The 21,450-nt window shown below is 49.4% G+C and overlaps 1 protein-coding gene across 1 annotated transcript; it reads right to left on the bottom strand.

The window, feature by feature from the left end:
* Positions 1-1,778: 1,778 nt before the first annotated feature.
* On the bottom strand, positions 1,779-12,787 carry mkln1 (muskelin 1, intracellular mediator containing kelch motifs). Its single transcript, XM_068755222.1, has 18 exons — positions 12,708-12,787; positions 11,956-12,025; positions 10,070-10,212; positions 8,658-8,746; positions 8,473-8,582; positions 8,183-8,375; positions 7,977-8,093; positions 7,743-7,808; positions 6,734-6,846; positions 5,798-6,010; positions 5,376-5,597; positions 5,112-5,241; positions 3,986-4,133; positions 3,514-3,628; positions 2,828-2,967; positions 2,644-2,746; positions 2,418-2,472; positions 1,779-2,163 (listed from the first exon to the last, which is right to left on the bottom strand). The coding sequence occupies exons 1-18, from the start codon at positions 12,785-12,787 to the stop codon at positions 2,042-2,044; spliced, it is 2,229 nt and encodes a 742-aa protein (XP_068611323.1). The 3' UTR covers positions 1,779-2,041.
* Between the last annotated feature and the right edge of the window lie 8,663 nt (positions 12,788-21,450).

Below are 21,450 nucleotides of genomic sequence, written 5' to 3'. Positions count from 1 at the left end.
ACACGGCCGCTAGCATCGCGTTTCTCAGCCACACATTGGGAATTAAAATCTGGAAGAATCACGTCCCAACTCTGGGACTGGAACCATCCAAGGAAGCAAGTGAGGAGGTTCCCCCCTCACTGGACGGATCCAAAGCACCGATCATTTGCCACTCGGTGTGTCTGAAACTCATTACCGATACGTTTGTTTGGTGCTCAAACTTCATCACATCGTTTAAATTCATTACAAATTCTGCATTCAAGAAGGAAATCCTTGTCGAGTGCATTTCACATTTATAGGAGCCACATTTATAAGCTATAAAGAAAATACAAATACATTTTGAGTGAGTATCAAGTTCAGAGATACGTTATCAATGTTCTAAAACAGCGTCGTGCTTTTTAACTATTAGATTTGTGGATGATTGATTTTGCGTTTCTTCTAAAGTTCTGACATCCGACTCGCCTGCTCCGCCGTATTGCCAAAATAAAGGCGAAGAACGGGCAAAGCGCGGTTAGCTTAGCATCAAGAACAGAGAACAGCTAGCCTGGACCCAAGCATTTTGGGGGACGGGCTGCTTTGAACAAAGTAAAGCCACTCCCTTTCTCCCACAGTGGGTGGAGTCCTCCTCACTTTAGAAATGGACTTCCTGTCACATGTTTGCCCGTCGCCCACCCGGGGGTCATCCTGCGATGCCCAGTCCCGTTTCCCCCGTTGTTCCCAGTCTGGCTGTTGGAGGTAGATCCGTTTCACAATGTACGGACGCGAGATCTAGAACGATCTCCCGAATGCTACGACCGTTCCTCATTCGGACGACTTCGGTCAGTCACGTGTTTCCTTTGGATCCTGAAACGCAGCAGGTTTCAGTCCGCTGAAACGGAGGCCGACGTGAACGCGTCACAGCGAAGCTCGTTTCGTCGGCATACCGACAAACGCTGAAACGGGAAGGACGCCGTGCAGAAGCACTTGGGCATCGCCACAATAGCCTAGAGGCTAACGCTAGCAGAGCTAGCTTTGTTCAGTGCATGTTTCAGCCCCAGTTTGTGCCTTTTCCTGCATTAGTTTTACATTTTGGGGAACACAAAAAGGTCCCAATTAGATAGAAGCGGTCAAAGAGGACGCGCCAACGGAATACGGACGCTAACCGCGCGGCTCATTTTGTATGGCGCTAGCTTAAATGGGTATTTCTCTACACATCGTTTCTGTAGAAACATTCCTGGTGGCTCCCCTGGAACATCGGACTCGGTCATCCAAGCTTCGGGGACATCGGGGCAACGTGCGCGTAACAAACGGCACAACTGGCCTCGGCGCGCCATTCACACACACGCACGCACACACACACCTGCGTTTATCCAGCGTTCCCATAAGTAATGAAGAGTGTTAAATATAGAGGGACACGATAAAATATCCTGGATGTATATTTACAACATTTAACCTCTCGGGGTTATTCTTAATAATAACTAAACTTAGTAAATCAATCACCAAAGATTTACTCGGTTAGCACCAAAATCAATTCCCACCCCAAAATCAATTCCCACCAATGTTCCACACTCTCGTATATTTTTTTGCATTCGTGATCATAAATAGGGACGAGCGGGACGAGCGAAACCCTCAAACGTGAAGAGTGAAGCGCCGTCGTCCAGGAAACCAACAAGCCGTAGAATCCTCCTCTTCCAACGGGTGGCCGTTTGTGTGGGTTACGACGCACACATCCGCCAACTTTAAAATGCTAGTCCGCTTTTTGGCATTAATCCTTCTCGAGGGGGGGGGGGGGGGGGGTTAAGTAATGAAAAACACAAACAATGTTTGGCAGAGATGAATGGGGCGACGCATGCTCCAATAAATATTCATTAGCGAGCAATCCAAAAGGAAAAGAAACCCCACGCACGTACGCACGGGTAGGGGTAGGTTCCGCTGTGTGACTCCGCCCCTCACTCTCAGGTTCCGCCCACCTGGACAGCAGGAACAGAAATAAAACTGGTCTCTGTGCCCGTCAGTCCAGTGGGTGAGGCGTGGGGGGGGGGGGGGGGGGGGAGACGTGGGGTAAAAATGGAGAAGGGCGGGGCTAGAGTGTGATGAGGTCTACCAGGTTGCCTTTGGGCGGAGTCATGCTGTCCGGGAAGAAGTTGACCAGCGTGTCGAAAAGCTGCGTCCGCTGAGCGTACGTCTGATCGACGTCGGAGAAACCTGAGGAGCAGAGAGACAACGGGGCTGAGTCCACCCGTCGTCACGCCGACGCACACAAGTCAACGTGAAGATCATTCACAGGTTCCTATTGATCCGGAAGAGGAAACTCTTTCGAGCAAACCTTTTAGATCCTTCGTCATTCACTTTAGCTACGTGCTACGAGACATAGAAGACCGTCTTGGATTAATCTCGTCCGCATCCCGTCCCCGACTGGACACGCGTGTGACTTTAATCTGAACAGATCAGGCTCTTACCCAGAGGGATGAAGTCTGAGCTGGATTTGAAGAGAGCCGAGGGCAGAAGCTGGAACTGGAAGCACAGGACAAACCTCTGACATATTTCTCAGCACAGATACTGAACAGACAAGCAGATCAGGGGGGCAGGACGCGCCTTTAGGTCCACACGTCCCCGTCCCCCTCCCGGAGGGTCCTAGTTACAGCTCGGGTTCTAAAGCAATGAAATATAAACGTGATGAAGTACCTCTTTGGTCTCATCCGGGTCCGTGTGGTCCACCGTCAGCGAAAGATCATTCTGGAGGTATTTTAGTGCGTTCAGCGGCTCCGATTGGGCCTTCTCCTCAAACCTGGCCAATCAAAACGCACCGACGGTGAACAGCAGTTACACGAGTGAACGCTAGATGGCAGCAGCGTTAAAAGATACAGACCTGTATTTCCGTACGAGGTATCTGCAGTGCCGGAGCAAGTACTCCTTGGACGGGCGGCACAGTTTTAGGGACCAGAAGTCGTCCAGGCGCATCTTAGGAGAACAAGATTTCCCAGGGTTCCCCCCAAACAGGTAATGCACCTGAAAACAACAAGTTAGACACATTTTAAACTGACCAAATAAAAAACCTTTATCGCTAAAAAAAAACCCAAATATTAAACGTCTCCGTTTATCTTCGGTTAAACTGGATGGTCGTGCACCTTAAACCTCACAGCGAGAGGTTAAGGCATTCCCTGCTAGTGCCGGGCGGTAGTTCCCGTTTGCGCTCGCTCATCGTCAGAATTCATTTGATTGAATTTACCGTCGCGGGTTCGAATCCGACCTGTGGCCTTTCTGTGAGGAGTTTGCGTGTTCTCCCCGCGTCTGCGCGGGTTCTCTCCGGGTTCTCCGGCTTCCTCCCACCACAAAAAAACACGCAGCCCAGGTGGATCGGTGACGCTAAATTGCCCGTAGGTGCGAGTGTGGCTGATTGTCTGTCTCTGTGTTGCCCTGCGATGACCTGGCGGCTTGTCCAGGGTGTACCCCCCGCCTCTCGCCGGACAGAAGAGCGAGGGGGACACGCTGACTACCTGCTGCATAAACTCCTCTCTGGCAAAGGCGAGCTGCAGACTGCTGTCTGCGTTTTACCTTGTGCATCTCATCGTAGACCAGCTGGTGAGCGAAGCGTGGACAAGGCTCCTCCTCCTGAAGGGCCTTGCTCGGGTTCTCCTTCACCGCCTGATCGTTCTTGTACACGCATGACCTGAGCAGCGATGCGAAGACAAGGAAGCAAATGTACTCGAGCAGGAAGCCTTCGAGAAATCCAGCTTTTCTTGCCGGTATAAATGAGCACACACACACCGAACACGAGGCCGCACTGCTAACGCCTCAAAGCGGTTTCGCCGGGCGCCGAGCACAAGGACATCCCGTGTAATAGATGTGCTGGAACAGAGAGCTCCAGCCTGTTCTCGTAGCGGCTGATCCAAACAGCGCATTCAGAGACACCGGGGACACGCAGTTCCCCGGTGGGGCGCCGACGGCTCAGGAAACGCCCGCGCCCTGCAGCGGTGGCGCTGGTTTGTTAGCATGCATCGGTTTGCGCTCCCTTTGGCTCTCCTACCAGTTGTTGCGGGCGATGTCATAGATCCAGAAGGAGTTGCGGACGTTCTCCTCGCGCTTCTCCTTGTCTTTGCTGAGGCCCGACAGGACGTGGATCTCATTGAGCTCGGGATCGATGGTGGCTCTCTGGGTGAAGCCCGTCATCGGCACTGAGGAGAAAACAGCAGCGGCAGAATTAGAGCGCTCGTTCCTCCAGATCCGATCCAGCTCGAATCAGAATTTGGGTCGTCTCAAGGTCACCTATGTAGGCAAGGAGGAAAAACAAGCCTAAAAAACTCCCGTGTTAAGTCATGCAGGACTAGGGGTAAGTATTAGGGGTGTCAAATGATCACGTTAATTGCGATTAATTAATTAGTCATATTAATAATGTCGTGTTTTTTTTAATCGCTTTAATCTAATGTTTAATCGCTAACTTGACTGCCTTTTTATAAAATCAGTTTTCATGCGTACATCTGAGTCCACAGATGTTTTTTGAGGTCACAGAGACCTTTAAACACAGATTCTAAGCAGTTTCTTAGACTATACAAAGCTAGTTATTAAATCTATGGAGCATTTCTGCATTAAGATGGCTGAAACAATTTGCTTTATATTTCATTACCGGTACAACATTTAGTTTTCTACTTCCATCATCTCAACAATGTTCAAAACAAGATGTCATTTTATCGACACTGACGATGCGTTTCAATTGGTGCCAGAGTCAGCGACTGAGGAACAGCCAAACCGAAAGAGGTGCAACCTGACAGCGTCACTTCATCGGTGAACATTCTGCCGGAACCACCAGATGGGTTTGATGATTGGCAAATAATAAAGACAAACATTCCTGTAATCCCAGCAACATGTGACGGGGATTATGAGACAGGACACGACGACGCTGAACATTCTTTCCTGCCAGAACGCATTCTGTTCTTTCTCGATCTGCTGCAGTCGCCCGTTCTATTTATTCCAGTTTCTACCTTCATGCTATCAGAGCTTCCAGGTTCTCTCTCTGCTATCAGAGCTTCCAGGTTACCTAGGTTACACTGCGTTTGATGCAGAGCTGAGACTGCAGCGACAAATCCGTCTGACGGAGCAGGAAACGTCTGACCGCTGTCGGAACTCTGAATGGCCGAATGGAGGGAGGGTCTTACCCATGCCCGAGTCCTTCTTGGTGCCATCCGATATGATCTCTACATGGTCCCCGTCCACGTCGTAGCTGAAGAAATCATTGAGGTACGTCTTTGACCTCTGACCTCCGAACACGTACAGATAGCGGTTTCTCTGTTACAGAAAGAGAATCCGAATTGAAACGCGAGCACCTTATCAAAGTGACCGGGCAGGATTATTGTCGTAGATGAGAAGCGGTGGAAGATCCCTCCGACGTGTGCGTGTTCAGGCGGGCAGACCGCGCTCACCGTGTGGAACAGCATGCAGTGTCCGATTCGGGACTGGACGTCCTCCGGGCCGGCGTTGCACGAGTCTTCCCTCAGAAGGCTCCACGTCGCAGCCTGGCAGTGGTAGGCGTACAGGCCGCTGAACTGAGGCTCCGATATCCGACTGTCCTCCACGCTGCCGTTGCACGCCAGGATGCGACCGCCAAATGTGTAGATCATGTGCTTCTCAGAGTCCATGCACATCTGGAGCGAGAGCGGGGGAAACGGCGGGCAAATGAGGCAGGAGGCCCAAGAGGTTCCGGCGGGGCATCGGCGTTTCATTTCCTCTCTTTACTGAACTCATACGTGAATGTTTTAGTACTTGTAGCTTTAAGTTCAGTTTCCCCATTTGATGTGCGGCTGATCGCGTGGGACACGCACACACAGAGCGGAGTTCCAGCTACCTGGTGATCAAACACGAGCTTCGGCCCCCCGTCGGCAGCGGTGTCCTCACTGAGCAGCGTCCAGGTGTTGTCGTCGATGTCGTAGCGGTAGAAGTCGCTTTTTAGAGACTTGCTGTTCCTGACGCTGGAGTCCAGGTACCGGCCCAGCGTGTAGATCTGACGCCGCTGGGAGTCGATGCACATTTTGTGACACGACCGAGCGCTGGGGCCGCTCTGATTGGGTGGAGGGTGGAGGGGGGGGGGGGGGGGCAGAGGTAGAAGAAACACAAATGAACCGCATTATGCAAGATGGACGCTTCCTCACTGACAATAACTAACAATGGCTAATGTAGCTAGTAAATGTGGAGATGCGCTTAATAAAATAAAAAACAACAACAACTGAATAGAAAAATTAAATAAAGACTTCCCTCATGAACAACATTTTAAGGTAAAAGCTCTGTTTATTTATAAAGGCCAGACTAAAATAAATTATTACTAACAGCCAATGAATAATTTTGTTTACTAAATAAACTGTACTCAGAGGAGGAAGACGAGTGCATCAGCAGCGAGAGAAGAGGGAACGGAAGAGTTTAGGACTGAGAGCAGGGACTTTGAATGTTGGGACGATGAGGGGAAAAGCTAGAGAGCTGGCGGACGTGATGATGAGGAGGAAGGTTTGTGTGTCGCGTGTCCAGGAGACCAGGAGGAAAGGGAGCAAGGCTAGAAGCTGAGGAGCAGCACTCAAGTTGTTCTATAACGGAGGAGAGGAAAGAGGGATGGAGGAGGAGTTATCCTGAAGGAAGAGCTGGTGCAGAGTGTTCTAGAGGAGACTGAGGGCGTCTCGTTGAAGATTGCTAGCGATGCGAGTTAGGGGAGAAGGGCTAGAGGTCGACCCAGGAGAAGATACATGGACGTAGTGAGGGAGGACATGATCATCGTGTCTTCAGGCCCGCTCACCTCCTTCTCAGTGTCTCTAGAGATGCAGGCCCACTGGTTCTCCTGAACGCTGTAGGCCCAGAAGTCAGCGAGGTCCTGCGTTCCGTCCCAGCCTCCGAACAGATACACCGTCTCTGCGGAGAACGGACGGCGCTCAAAAACACCGAAATACAGTTCTGCAGCAAAACACCAGTAGTAGAGTCGCAGAGCGTGTATATTTATCATTTTAAATGGGAGTGTGAGTCACGGAAACAATCATGACTGGTGACTAAGAAAAAAAACATTTTCAAAACCAAAACTAAGAATTGACCCCCCCCTCTCCCCCTCCCTCCCTCTGGACATACAGAGGAAGCATCATTAAAAACGTAATTACTCAGGACATCAATTATATGTGGGCAAAATGGAAGCTCTGGAGGCCAGGAGGGGGATTGCTGCTCGACGCTGCGTTGACTGGACGCAAACTAATTACAGTTTATGGTGGTTATGTGTTGGTTTCTGTTCCTGAAGGCAAAAGATCATCATTATAAATACAAATAATATACTAAATACAGGTTGGTAATAATACGGCAGTGTGTTTTTAAATTCCTTGAATGCATAAACACAAGTCGACAATCCGTATGAGATTCGGACCGGAGCGATGAAGAAGAAGCTATTTTATCCACTGGAACGATCCACCACTTCAAAACACACATCAGTGTGTGTGTGTGTGGGTGCGTGTGCGTGTATGCGTGCGTGGACCAGAGACAGAAGAGAGGGGGGCGTCACGCACAGCTTTTGTTTTTAAATGTCCGAAGGGGAAGTACACCACCGATGATGTCACCAGAGAAAAAACAATAGCCGCGTGTCTCTGGAAAGTGGTGATGCACGAAGTCTTGGAAACGAAACGCCCTCAGGACTGTTTTCTTTTGGGCCAGAAGGCCCGATTGGATCAAACAACAACAGAACTCTGTGTTCCGACTCGGCGTGGGAGGACGCGAGGCGCCGCTTTGGACTAAAAGCCAAGCGCCCGCACCGGCTGAGCGGCTCTCACCAGTCTGGACGTCAATGACCATTTGATGTCCTCCCCTCATCCCTGGCCTGTTGTCATCGGCGTCACCTGAGAAAAGCAGGGTGGAAGTGAGTGGGAAGGGAAGGGAAGGGAGAGGATGATGGGAAAAGGGCGAGAGAGAGAGAGAGAGGTGACAAAGAAGGGAAGGCCATCTCGCTTCAGCCGAAGGATCGCCGACGTTGTGAAATGTTTCCCTTTTGAATAAAACGGCCTCACCGCTCACGTCGTCCCGGCTGGTTTCCTGGACGCTTGTGCCTTTGCTGCATTTTGGGATGATCTGGCTCCACCTGGGCTTGTACTCCTGCTGGCTGATATACTGGTTAAACAAGCCATCTAGCGAAGGACACGAGGGGACGCCATTAGCGCGGCCGACGGCCGACGCAGAAACGGAACAGACGAGGGAGCGCTCCGTCTCGCGGTACCTCTCACGGCTTTGTCTATGAGCGTCTCGCAGGCGTCGAAGTCCCCTCGCAGCACCAGCCGGTCGTGCAGGTGCGTGAGCATCGGGTGCTCCAGTGCTATTCGCGTTTTCTTCTGCAGCGACTCGAAGGCCTCGGTGTAGTTGTGCTGCCGGAAGTGCTTGAGGCAGAGGCGGATGGCTTCCTGTTCTCTGTACTGCGAGGGACGCGGCGGAGAGGGAACGTCAGAGACGAACTGACCAGAAAGCTTCATTAATCCCAGAGGGGACGTTCTGCTTCCGTCCAGGGCTCACCTTGCTGTACCAGTTAAGGCAGGGCTGCACCACCTCGGGGTCCTCGATGCCGTGCAGCTCAATGTACCAGATGCTGAAGTTAAAACTGGGACCCCAAGACATCAGAGGCACTGAGACAGAGGAGAGCGGCGTAAAGCGAGATGAAAACCCGCAGAGCAGAGTCTCCTCGGTCCACTAGTGCTCACCTATTTTGACAAATCTGCAGGGAAACATCTGCTCATCGATCTTGTGTTTTAAGGTGAACGTTTCCTTGTTGTAATCATTCTTAAGGCCACTGGAAGAAGAGGAAGAACAGCGTCACCAACCGTTCCATGGGTTGAGCTGCAGAGAGCACCTTTAGTCCGGCAAACGTTGCGTGACCTTACGGCCGAATCTTCTTCAATCATTTCTTTCAGAGACAGCCGGAGAAATAACAGGACAGTCTGATCCAAATACCCGAGAGCCTCCGAACACAGAATGCGGTAGTACTGAGGAAAAGCTAAACACTGCACGAACATGTACCAAGTCTACAAGTACATTTGTACATGTATGAGAAAAATATCATCTCTGAAGGATCAGTATCACCTGGGCGGCAATAAAGGGGTTAAAAGAAATAGTTTTATTTTTCCAATTCAAAACAAATCGTTCTGCTTTAATATAAAACATTTCTAAAATTTCTTTCAGAAATGTGTCACCCAAAGAATTGAATCCAAAGTTAACAAGTCGCAGATAAAGATCACAACTTATTGATTTGAGCTATTGTTTATTTTCTTCTGAAGAATAAAGCTGGAAAGACTCTCTCTCTGCTCCGCCCCCCCCCCCCCGAGGCTCCTCCATTCATTTACTTTGGCTGACCTTTTAAAGTCATTACATGCTGACATGGAAGAAAATCAATAATGGATGCACTTTTTTCCTCTTTGCTGGCCGTCCCACAGCTGAACTCGGCTCGCCAACTAAACAGGACAGAAAAAATAAAATAATCCAGCGCCCCCCCCTCCCAGTGACAGATCCCAGCGTCCCGGTTTCTAAAACACTGGAAAAAAACAGTACAGAACTGAGCTCCATGCCGTATTCCTCTGGCTCGCTGGCCGTCAAGTTCTCCAAGTGGAAAAATGTCTTTACGGTCGGTACTGGCAACGACACCAATCCGGCGGCTTCAGAACTGATGCTACGAGACCAGGCCAAACACGATCGACCCCTTACACCAAGTCTACAAGTCACTAGCCCAGGGGTGGGCAAGCTTTATGACTCGCGGGGCCACAATGGGTTCTATTTGACAGAGGGGCCGGGCCAGGAACCAGTGGATGGAGTGTTTGTGTGAACTCGTAGAAATGACATGTAAAAGCCATTCCAGGAAAGGATTTGACCTTTTACAGGCAGCATTACAGGGAAAAGGTCAAATGAATGAGGTTTAATTCTAATAAAATTGTATTTAATGATGTAATTTGGACAAGCTTGGCGGGCCGGATTAAAAAGCCCAAGGGGCCGTATATGGCCCCCGGGCCGTAGTTTGCCCACGCCTGCACTAGTCGATACGTCGTGAACTGAGACGCACCGTTTCCCCATCGCTCATCCTAAAAAGGCAGATGGACTATCGTTCCAAGCCGTGTCGCCTCACCTGGACAAAAGCTCCGTCATATTCTCTTCACTCATCCCACCAAACACCTTGAACTTCTTCAGGTTGCAGACGTGAGTCTTCTCATACTTCCCGAAGGTGATGCTTTGAACAATTGCCGGCCTTTCCAATTTCAAGATTAAAAACTGGAAAGAGAGAAGAGAGGAGTGGGATGGGCGCTAATACGAGCGGCGTGCACGGATGACCCGTCTTCCCCCTGAGAGAAGACTCGTTTGTTCGTTACGCAACTGGTAATCTACCGGTAATTATCCAGACACAAGTGGTCCTTATCCAGACTAAGCGAAGACGGAATGTTCCATTTTGCCACAAACCGAGGTATGCATCAGGAATAACTACGACACTCTGATGCTGCACGAGTCTTTCGTAATGAACTTCACTTTCATAAAGCGTCCTCAATAAAGACCGATTTGAATCGACTTTGACCTCTCCCGTCACATCGGTCGTTTCTTTTGGCTCCGTTTATGATTCAGCCCGAACGTTCCATCACGCTGGAACGACTCACACGTCTAAGGAGACTCTTTACAGAACGCTGCCAGTAATGTGGCCCCCACCCTCTTTTGAAATGTGTTAATGGAGGAGAAATAAAATACATCGGCCGTTTGATCCCTGTGTGAGCTCGTCTCTGCCGCATTACTGCCCTGGTCTGCTGTGAATAACATGTGCAAAGGTTGGAAGTTCCCCCGCAGACGCCGAGCCCGGGGGAAACGTCCTTAGGCCCGGTGGCGAGCAACTATCAGCGGTTAAAAGATGTGCTGAACTCAAACAACTGAGAGTCCCCCAACAGTAAATGTTTTTTATTATTATTAAATATCAAAACGCGGCCTTTACGAGATGCTTTTTCTGATTTGATTCAATAAGGTGAACCATTTTCAGACGTTTGCTGTAGTGAAAAGGTCACTCGTGTGCTCAGTCCATTAAAATACAAACGAGAGACGCAGGGTTAGAAACTGTCGTAATTCACGCTTAAAGAAGTGAAGTAAAAGCAAACTGATAAACTACACGGTCCGTCGATGTTTTTCTTGTCTCATCTACAGCCGACCCACTTCTAATCACGCCATTCCGCCCGATAACTCCAGTCACGCCCGCTGCGGACTGTCCATAAACCACACATCTAAAACAGAGATTTTCCTTACAATCCGAAAGCCCGGGCCCGAGCAGGGCTTTGGGGCGAACACTCGACTCGTTAACTTCTAGAATGTTCCACTTGGGCTTTCTTTAGACAAAGATTGAATTTTAACAAAGTCTGGACTCCAAGCCCACTAAACCGTTCATGCATGTCGCACATTATCACAAGTGGGTTTTAATTACTACGCTGTCATATCGAGACAGAGAATGGCATGAGCATTCACCAGGGCCTCAACTAGGTACTAATGAATGCGTTGCTTTTATTTAATGCCGACTGATCAATCCATCTATTGATGGATGAAACCAGTGAAAATGTCCATTCCAATTAGAGAAACGTCATTGTGCCGTAAGCGTACAAAGTATTCAACAACAGTACTGGGTTTATCGGTTAAATACGCTATTTAATAGCCGTTTACAAAAATCACGGCGTTCTTTTGCCAGTACATTCGTTATGGTACTCTTCTTTAATTATACGCAATTACAAGAAGAAGAAAAAAACTACTTTTGGACTCTATGGCTAAAGAAATTCTAATAATGTTGGCTCTGTTTTAACAACATCTGATTTATAAATGCGTCTCTTAGAGATGATATTAAGGGTCTTAATAATTTAGAGAATGCGGCAGCCCATAAAACCAGGAGGAAAACAAATCTGCCGCACTGTGTTCTTCAAACAGATTGTATTCACTCTGGTTACTATAAAAGAGTTTATTTAGTCAAATGATTTGGCCTCCAGCTGTACCTACCTGTGGAGGGTAGTTGCTCTCAGACGACCACCTGGAATACTGATCGTTCGGTTTGTCCACCAAGATGTTCCTTTAAAAACACGAAGAGACAGAGGTGGAAGTTGCGTCAGAGACATTCCGGGTTGGGGACGCGGGACGTTGACTTTGCGTGTCGGACAAGCGAGCCCAATGGATGGATCCATTACAGCAAAGTAAAGCATAAGCTAGCAGCCCCATCAGCCGGCTCACTTCATCACACTGAGCTATCTTGAGTGCTGAACAGGCGAATGTGCGACTCACACGATTTCTGAATTAAAACGCTTTTTTGGCAACACGATTCGTCTGAACATGCGAGAACCGCCGTGAATAATGTGAACTTTAAGTGATGAAACGCGCTCATCTGAAGACAAGAAAACTAAAGTTGACGTAATGTGACATCTACAAGAGGCATGCGAGTGCAGACATGACCACCGACGAACTACCGAAAATGTCCAAAGGAACGCCCGGGCATTGTTTAACCGAAAACAAAAAGAGCTTCAATAATTTGTATCTTTCATATAAACCCCGATGGGCCGACTTCTAAATCGCTGTCAGGCTAGTTGGTATAAAAACAAACGCCCCGATTCCCCTTCGCGGAGCTAACGCTAGCTGTCTGGGATTGTAGCAGAGCCGGGACAGTCGCGTCGGCTGGAATAAACACCGGCGCAGCGGAGCCGGCGGCGACCGCGACACACAACGCGTCTACCGGGCCAACGAAGGCGCGCACCGCTTACTCGGGTAAATATGTAGAAGAGTAAGAGCTCCATTTGAAAAGGCTGAAAGTGAGGACACTGCTTTCAGGAACGGCAGCCATCTTGTTGCAGAAAACAACAAGCGGTGGGCGGGGGTGAGCGTGGCGCGAGCGGCGACGGCCCTTAAAGAGACAGTACCCCGAGAATGTTACAGGGAGATGTTGACTTTTATTCACTTGCAAATTAAAAAATGTGCTGAAAAAAGGATACATTTCTTTGTCAGATCCAGAATCTCTTCAATGAAGCGTCTGAAGGGAGGTACCTGATTTATTAAACAGACCTGTTGCCTTTTTTGTCTTAAGTCTGATATAAGCATTAAAATACCTTGATGTAGTTACAGTATTTCATAATGTAAATGATATGATGTCTAAATATCAATGTGATGTGGATGTAAGTCTTGGACACAAATGCGTCTAAACCTGTGGTGATTTTTCTATGAGCTTTATGTGATAGGAATGATCAATTTAAAGTGTGAGGAATCAACCGCCAGACAATCTATTTTGAATATCAAAAACAACTCTGTGTTTTTTCACTGAGACACACATCTCATCTCGCCGATCCAGATCTGACATTGCAGCATTCCGTCTGGCACGAAGCAAAAGCAACGGCTGTGGCTCGTCATTTCAAAACCACCTCAGAATGACCTCGGCATAAAGCCGGCTCATTGAAAGCTTGGATGAGTCATGTGATGAGTAATGTGAACATACGTAGTTTCCAGTTATTTGGACACATTTTACCAAAATCTATTGTGTCCTTCTTTCTTAGGGGTTATCTTGAAGGAAGACTTGGTGCAGAGTGTTCTAGAGGTGAATTGACAGGACAGGAACCTGGAAGGACAGATGGTGGTGGACTTTGCCAAAAGGATGGAGATGGCAGTAGTTAACACTTATATCCAGAAGAGACTAGAACACAGGGTGACCTACAAGAGTGGAGGGAGGAGCACACAGGTGGACGACATTTGACGTAGATGGCGCAGTTTAAAGGAGGCTGGTGACTATAAAGTTGTGGTAGGAGAGATTGTATCCAGCCAGCATAGGCTGATGGTGTGTCAGAGGACTCTAGTGGTGAAGAAGAGGAAGACGAAGGCAGAGCAGAGGACAAAGTGGTGGAAGCTGAAGAATGAAGAGTGTTGTGTGGCTTTCAGAGAAGAGGTGAGACAAGCCCTGATTGGGCAAGAGAGGCTTCCAGAAGACTGGAACGAAACAGCTAAGGTGGTCAGGGAGACAGGTAGGAGAGGACTGGGTGTGTCTTCTGGAAGGAAAGGAGATAAGGAGACCTGGTGGTGGAACCAGGAAGTGCAGAAGTGTATACAGGAAAAGAGGTTAGCAAAGAAGAAGTGGGACATTGAGAGGACAGAAGAGAGTAAACGGGAGTACAGGGAGAAGAGACGCAAGGCAAAGGTCAAACAGAGGGCATCTGATGACCTGTATGCAAAGTTGGATAGGAAAGAGGGAGAGAAGGATCTGTCCAGGCTGGACAGACAGAGAGACAGAGATGGGAAGGATGTTCAGCATGTTAGAGTGATGAAGAGTAGAGATGAAGGTGTTGACAGAGGCCAGTAGTGTGTAGGAAGATGGAAGAAGTATTTAGAGGAATTAATAAATGAGGAAAATGAGAGAGAACAAAGGGGAGTAGATGCACCTGTTGTGGACCAGGAAGTCACAAAGATTAGTGAAGGTGAAGTTATGAAGGATGAAGAATGGGAAGGCAGTCGGACCGGACGACACACCTGCGGAGGTATGGAAGTGTCTCGGAGAGGAAGCTGTAGAGTTTTTAACGGGGTTGTTTAATACAATCCTAGAGGGGAAGAAGATGCCAGAGGAAAGGAGAAGTGTGCTGATGATGATGAATATATTTATTAGACAGAATGGTAGAGTACAAGTACAGTCACACAGTAGCATGTATTACAGTACAAATAAAGTCAAACATCCTGTCTAAGAGGAGCATTTCATGAAAGCCCTTGCCGTCTTGTTTCCGTTGAAAGTCCTTAGTACATAAATCATCGACATTTAACAATACAAATAAAAATAAAACCAATATTAAATTGCTCAATTGATGCAAAATAACCACTTTGGCGCCCATTTTCAAGAAGAAGGGAGACATACAGAGTTGTGGAAACTATAGGGGGATAAAGCTAATGAGTCATACGATGAAGTTATGGGAAAATGTAGTTGAGGCTAGACTAAGGACAGAAGTAAGTATTTACAAGCAGCAGTATGGCTTTATGTCAAGGGAGTACCACAGAAGCAATGTTATACATAAATGAGTCAGAAGTGAGCCGAGCTACAGGCTGTAGGCTCGTTAAGCAGCTTGTCACAAAAACTAGAAGTACACATACTTCTAGTTTTTGTGACAAGCTGCTCAATGAGGACTGTCACTGCAGTACAAAATTTTATTTAACGTTTTTAATAAAGCAGGGAACGCAAAAGGATTATCCAAGGCATATATATATATATATATAAATGACACAAATGTACAACATTTACTGGATATTCTTCCAGACTCATAATAGTAGATTAGTCGTTTTAAATTAGGATAATGAGAGGACAGACTGGAGGCGTTGCTTCTGATATGAGATCAGCTGAGTTTTCCCTCAGTGTTAGTCACCCTATGATGACGTCACACAGCATGATGTCATCCTGAAAGAGCGAAATCATCATCATTATCATCATCATCACCACAAAAAACTAAAAGTTCCATACACATATCAGGCATTAGCAACGCATCCTCCTCCTCATCATCATCATCATTACGGGCATCAGTTCCGGTAAAAAAAAAAAAAAAAAAAAAAAAAACAGTTAAGCCATCGATTTACGATCTACTGGTTGACTTTTATTGGGTTCGCAGCATTTTTATTTCGCCGGGACGCGCACGCCCACTGTGAGCGCGCATCAAACGCATCACGTGGGAGGTCCCTTTAAGTTTCCGTTGACAGAGGCCCGGTCCGTGTCACACGGACGTGATATAACGAAAGGGCAGGAACGGAGGACGCTGAGTTCCGAGCCGGCACCGCGCGATCCGGGCCGGGCCGGGCCGGGGCGGACCGGGCGGACCGGGCAGACCGGGCGGGACGTCTTCTCTCTCCGCAGGTGCACCTGCCGGCTCCGACGTTCGCGTCCGTCCCGCAGCGGGAGCGCAGCGCGTCTCAGCGTGAGTGAAGTTCTTCCTGACGCCTCAGCGGGCGTGGGATCGGCTCGGCGCCGCTGACGCAGGTGCGTTTTGCGCGCTGCTTTTAGTGCGCGGCGGTGCGCGGCCGCCGCTGCTGCCGGGTTCTGTAAGTGCGACGAGCCTCATCGCTCAGCTGTTGAAAAGTGTTTTAGTGCGAGAGAGCGCATCCCGGGGGGGGGGCGTTTGATCATGTGCCACGCCGGTGTCCGCATTCCATGCGCCGTTGCGCACACAGAAATTGGAGTTGAAGTAAACAAGTTGGGCCTCGCGTTGCAGCTGGACGGAGCGTCGGGACTGCGTGTCCGCGTGTCCGCGCGTCACGAGAAACATCCAATCCAAGCCTGGAGCTCCGCGTCCGCAGCCCGGGGCGTGGAGTCGTTGATTTGACTGAACAACCTCAATCTGAGGGATTGATCAACCTGTTGCTCAAACATCTGTCACTATAAAGTAGATCATTTATCTCAATCAATCGCCTAATGTGACGTCATTGGTGTCGCTCAGACGGAGAGTGCGCGTGTATTAACTATGACCGTGCGGGTAAAGCGCGAGCGTGATGGTTCCCCGGCTGATTGGAAGAGACATCCAATGAGAGGTGACGTTACTGCTTCAATATATCACCTCCCTGGTGCCCTGCGCACACACGCACGCGCGCAAACACACGCACATAACTGGGCAGCACATCTGTGTGGATATGACAGTTCAAACGGTCCCTTTTTATTATTCAGGTATCTCCTCTGGGGATGTATATCAGCAAACAACCCAGGTAAATACTTCGGGTTATTGCCCCTTAGATGCCCCATCATGCAGAATGGGTGGGGCTTCATGCAGAGTGGGTGGGGCATCATGCAGAGTGGATGGGCATCGCTCTATAGCAGCTGAACGGCTGCTTCTTCCCGTAACAACCGGTTAAAGTTAGATTGGATGCATATTTACATACGGTAGTTCTCCTTTTTTCTCATTCAGACGTATTTATGGTATTTGCTATTTTTAAAGCTCAACTGACCGACGACATCAGCTGAATGTGTTTTTGATGGCCTTTGGGGGGGGGCTCTGGTAGCAGTTCAGACGGGGCCAACTGGAGGAGGTGCGGGGTGAAGTAAAAGACTAGACGTCTGGCGGATCAGCACAAGTACAAGTACAGTAAAAGTACATCTTACTTACGCCTCTTAAAGTTGGATGCTTTTATTAGGAAGCTGCTCGTCATTGTTTACATAATCATTGTCCTTCTGATCATCCTTACTCATTATAAAAGTCATTTCATTTGCTTTGCCAAATAAGCAAACAAATTCCATTGATACAAAATGAACTAATCAATAAGTTTGATAAACGTTCAATCATTTCAATCATAACCAAACAAAATATCGAAACTGTGCTTTTAGCTCTGAGATGTGTCGATTCCATCAGGCTGAACCCGGAGAGAACCCCCACAAATACCCCGAAACTCCTCAGAGAGGCGCCAAGTCTGAGTCGAACCGGTGACCGTCTTGCTGTGAGGCGACAGCGCTGACCACTGCGCCACCTTGCCGTGCATCTGCGTTTTGCTTGATGGCACTGAGGGGGGGGGGGGGGGGGAAGCGAATCTAGGACATTATGTAACAGCTGAACAGTGACGCCATCGTGAAGCTGCATTTCTCGAGCAAGCAGGAGAAATGATCCAACTTCTTTTGTTTCGTGTTCCTGCTGCTTCCTCGTAGCCGAGCGATCGGAGCGACCCGTGAATTCACACCTCCCTCGAGTGTGTTTCTCTGAACGGAGGAATTATCCGTCATCCCCTGGTAAACGATGCATGATGAATGCGTGCAGAGTAGAACACGGCTCTGTCGTCCTTGTGTACGACCTGTTTGTGTACGGCCTGTTTGTGTACGGCCTGTTTGTGTACGGCCTGTTTGTGTACGGCCTGTTTGTGTATGACCTGTTTGCGTACGACCTGTTTGCGTACGACCTGTTTGTGTACGACCTGTTTGTGTACGACCTGTTCGTGGGCGCATGCATTTGCTTCCCGTCTGCGTCACTGACGACGCGTGACGTCTGCCAGACGTTTCTGTTTGCCTGCTCTCAGCAAGCAGACCCGTCACGCTTGGATATCGACGGGCACGCGTCGTCTCCATTCTTCCCTCTGCTATAAAGCATTATTGTTTTATAAACCTGTCTCCCTCCATCCTTCCCATTGAATCTCCTCAGCAGCACTGCTGCAGAGGACGCTCTGCTCGTTGCGGCTTCTGCATCAGCTGCTAGCTCCCCGTATGATTTCTCTGATGATGATTGGCGTGTCTTTAGCGTGTCTTTGGCGTGTCTTTGCCCGTGTGTTCTGTATCCGAATGTGAGCGCAGCTCAAACAGCCAGCTGTGACGGTTGTGTTTCCGCTGGGTTCATGTGGTCATAATTAGCTGCTCCCATGCGATGTGTGTGTGTGTGCGTGTGTGTTTTGTGCTTGTATGCCAGAGCAGGGCGTGCTTGTGTTTACATGACGGTCGACCAGGAAGAGTGACGCAGGAGGGGTGAGGGCTGCAGACGTTATGCTGCTGCAGAGGGAGATGGAGGGACGAAAAAGGACGGGGCATGGAAAACAGGGACACTAAGGGTACAGACGAGTCCGTGTCCACACTGGTTGGATTATGAAATGTCTCTGAGACGATCTGCCGGGGTGGTGATCGCTCGTCGTCCCTCTGTTCAGTCCCATTGGGTGAGACTCTCTTGGGCGTTGGACTTTCATAACATCCTTTGCTGAGGGACATTCCTCAAATATTTCCTGAGCTTGGAGTGAAAAGACACGGGAAGACGGTTCTCGAAGCGGCTCGAGGATGCGTCGCACGCGGCAAATCTGTCGGCTCGGCCGTTGACCGGGAAAACGACACGGGTTTCCTCACCTGCGCTGGCTGTTAGCGCTCATTAATATTAACGATTCATCACAACCGAAGAGACAGAAGACACCATTTTTGGTTATTCCACTAGTAATGAGGAAAAGTCTTTGTCTCGGGCTGCTAGAGCGAGTGCTACGGAGTTCTCGGGTATTCTTAGTGCATTTCCGATTTGGATCAGATTGGATTTATCTGTATCGCCATCAACAAGAAACGCCCTGTTGTGTGTGTGTGGCGTTCAAATAGACCGAGGTCCAGAGTGGTGAACGGAGGCGTCACATTTACATTTTGCTCTGGAGGCAAGTCGGCCATTCACGAGCTGCCGTTTTGCCGGCAGCGTCCAGCGCATGCATATAAGCGTAAAGCCACGTGAACTCTAAATGACCTCGTTCAAGTTGCATGGGCGAGAATTGTTTTTGTCTCATCTAGCACTTCACAAGAAAGTGACTGAAATGGGATTTCTTTTTTTTGTGTGTGTGTGTCACTACAAAGCAAACATTGAACTCGAAGCTCTTCATCCTGGTACAGCGTGAATGAAGTCTTTGTTCGAGGCGAGTTCTCCTGGAACTGAATGTTGGTGAGAAGGAACATCTGACCGGTTGGCGGCGCACAAGCAACGCTGGATCCTGTGACTGGATGGGTTTGCTGCACGATTAATGGGGGGGGTCATAGACTGTCTACCTGGCCCTGAAACCTCCCACGGCGCTCTGAGAGTCGGAGACGAGGGGGGGCGGGCGAGGGAAGGTAGAGAAAGTGTTGAAATAATGAGATAAGTTAGCGTTGCGTTCGTTCTCTCTAACTTCGCATGCCTGCTAGGTATCAGGTAAGGCCTTCGACAGAGACGTAAAACGTCTCCGGCTGCTCGCAGCCCGCTGGTCACGGCAATTAATCCAGAAGATTGGGAAGTCGACCCGACTGTGGGGGCGAGATATCAACACTGACGTGAAAAAAGAGGAAGGATGTATGTGCTTTAAACAGAAGAGACGGCAGGCTTTTAATGTGTGTGTGTGTTCTCACCCCTAAACACACACATACACACACAGACACACACGCTCTCTTTTCTTGTTCTCTTTATGTCGTGTTCAGAATGACGCATTTGCCTTGCAGAGCATGACCAAGAGAGCTCTGCCACCAGGAAGTATTTACCGGAGCAGAACGGGGGGGGGGGGGGGGGGGGAGGGAAACGGACTCTTTCTGATTTGGGTGGTGCTATGTTAGCGCAGTCTTAAAGCGATGTAGCTGCAGGTGTTCTTTGAGGAGATGAACTGGCAGAAGACATAGTCGAAGGGGCGTGCTGAAGCTGGAGGGGCTGCGTTCAGTTCCTGCAGCTCATTATGCTGTCAGGTCCTGGACCGGATCAGGACCTGTCAGGACCTGGACCGGATCAGGACCCGTCCAGGCCCTGGACTGGATCAGGACCCGTCAGGACCTGGACAGTCCGATGGGATTCAAACCACTGGCCTACTGATGGCTGGACGACCCATCACTGACTGGTACTTAAGAGACTTATGATGGTTGAGAGAGGATAACTAGTGATGATAAACCTGGATGAGGCAGTTGGTGACTAGTTACATGGGAGTTGGTCTCCTGGGGGGGGGGGGGGGGGGGGGGCTCAGTTGCTACAGCTCTTTTAAGTAGGCCAAAGGCATTGGAGAGTGTCACCTGAACCAAGGCTGCTGTGTGAGCCGCCCGCGGGTCTTGTTCGGTCACAGAAGGGGGGGGGGGGGCTTGGTGTGTGTCACATATCCCGTGTTGCTGGACGTCTGTCATGACACCCGAAACGACACTGCTGAAAAGGACGAGTGCTCATTTCCACTGACCCAGTGGGGTGGGGTGGGGGGGCGTTCAGGCCCAATCTGAGGTCATAAAGTTCACAGGAAGGTGTGGTTTGGTGACGGTCTCTAAAACCCCTGTAAGCCCACACTAAAGTGAGGTGCAACAGATGGGATGGTGACACCGACCCTGAGGGGGGTGAGCAATGTGGGGGGGGGGGGGGGGCTAGAGAAACGATGAAACGATTGTGACCGCAGAGCGATGAGTTGACGATAAGAGAGCACTGAAGCAGATGAACCAATCAGAGCTGCCGGCTGGCTGTGTTTCCTTGTGAATTTACTGCCTGTTTGCCCCCCCCCCCCCCCCCCCCCCCCCACACCAGTTTGCTCTGCAGCAGGAAGTGCCAGCGCTGGTTTCTGTGACCTGAACAACAGAAGTCTCTTATTTCTTAGGAAGCTTCTTGTGCTACGCTGTTAGCCTTGTGGCGTTAGCGTAGCACAAACACGTTTTTATTCATCCCTCACCCACCACATCGACTTGTGCGGGGTTTTGGGGGCGACGTTCTTCTTGCATCAGAGTGCCTGACCGGCCCAGATAGTTGAGAATGGACCTGGGACGTTGCCATTTCTAGCTTTCCCTCCGCCTCTCCCTGATGCAACGACAGAACTTTCCCTTTCCCTGACGTGGAACGACGGGAAGGAGAGCGGAGAGCAGCACTTTCACGTCACACACGTGATATTAACGTTCAGTTACTGTAATGTTCTTTTCGTCCAAACGGTGAAACAGCAGCAATGCAGTCGACTACGGGCAGCTGGCCTGCAGTGACGAGTGGCATTCACACACACACACACACACACACACCGACCCAAGAAACGCTGTGACAAACGATCAGGAGCAGCACACAGTACAGTGTGTGGACACACAAT

The sequence above is a fragment of the Brachionichthys hirsutus genome, chromosome 22, assembly GCF_040956055.1.
Source record: "Brachionichthys hirsutus isolate HB-005 chromosome 22, CSIRO-AGI_Bhir_v1, whole genome shotgun sequence".
NCBI lineage: Eukaryota > Metazoa > Chordata > Actinopteri > Lophiiformes > Brachionichthyidae > Brachionichthys > Brachionichthys hirsutus.
The sequence above is the reverse complement of the archived record's forward strand: the minus strand, read 5'-3'. Positions and strand labels throughout refer to the sequence as shown.

Coding starts and splice junctions, on each gene's coding strand:
- mkln1 (XM_068755222.1), bottom strand. CDS start 12,787: ATGGCTGCCGTTCCTGAAAGCAGTGTCCTCACTTTCAGCCTTTTCAAA. Junction 10,213..11,955: donor AGAGCAACTACCCTCCACAG/GTAGGTACAGCT, acceptor CTCTCTTTCCAG/TTTTTAATCTTGAAATTGGA. Junction 8,583..8,657: donor CTGCAGATTTGTCAAAATAG/GTGAGCACTAGT, acceptor CCTCTGTCTCAG/TGCCTCTGATGTCTTGGGGT.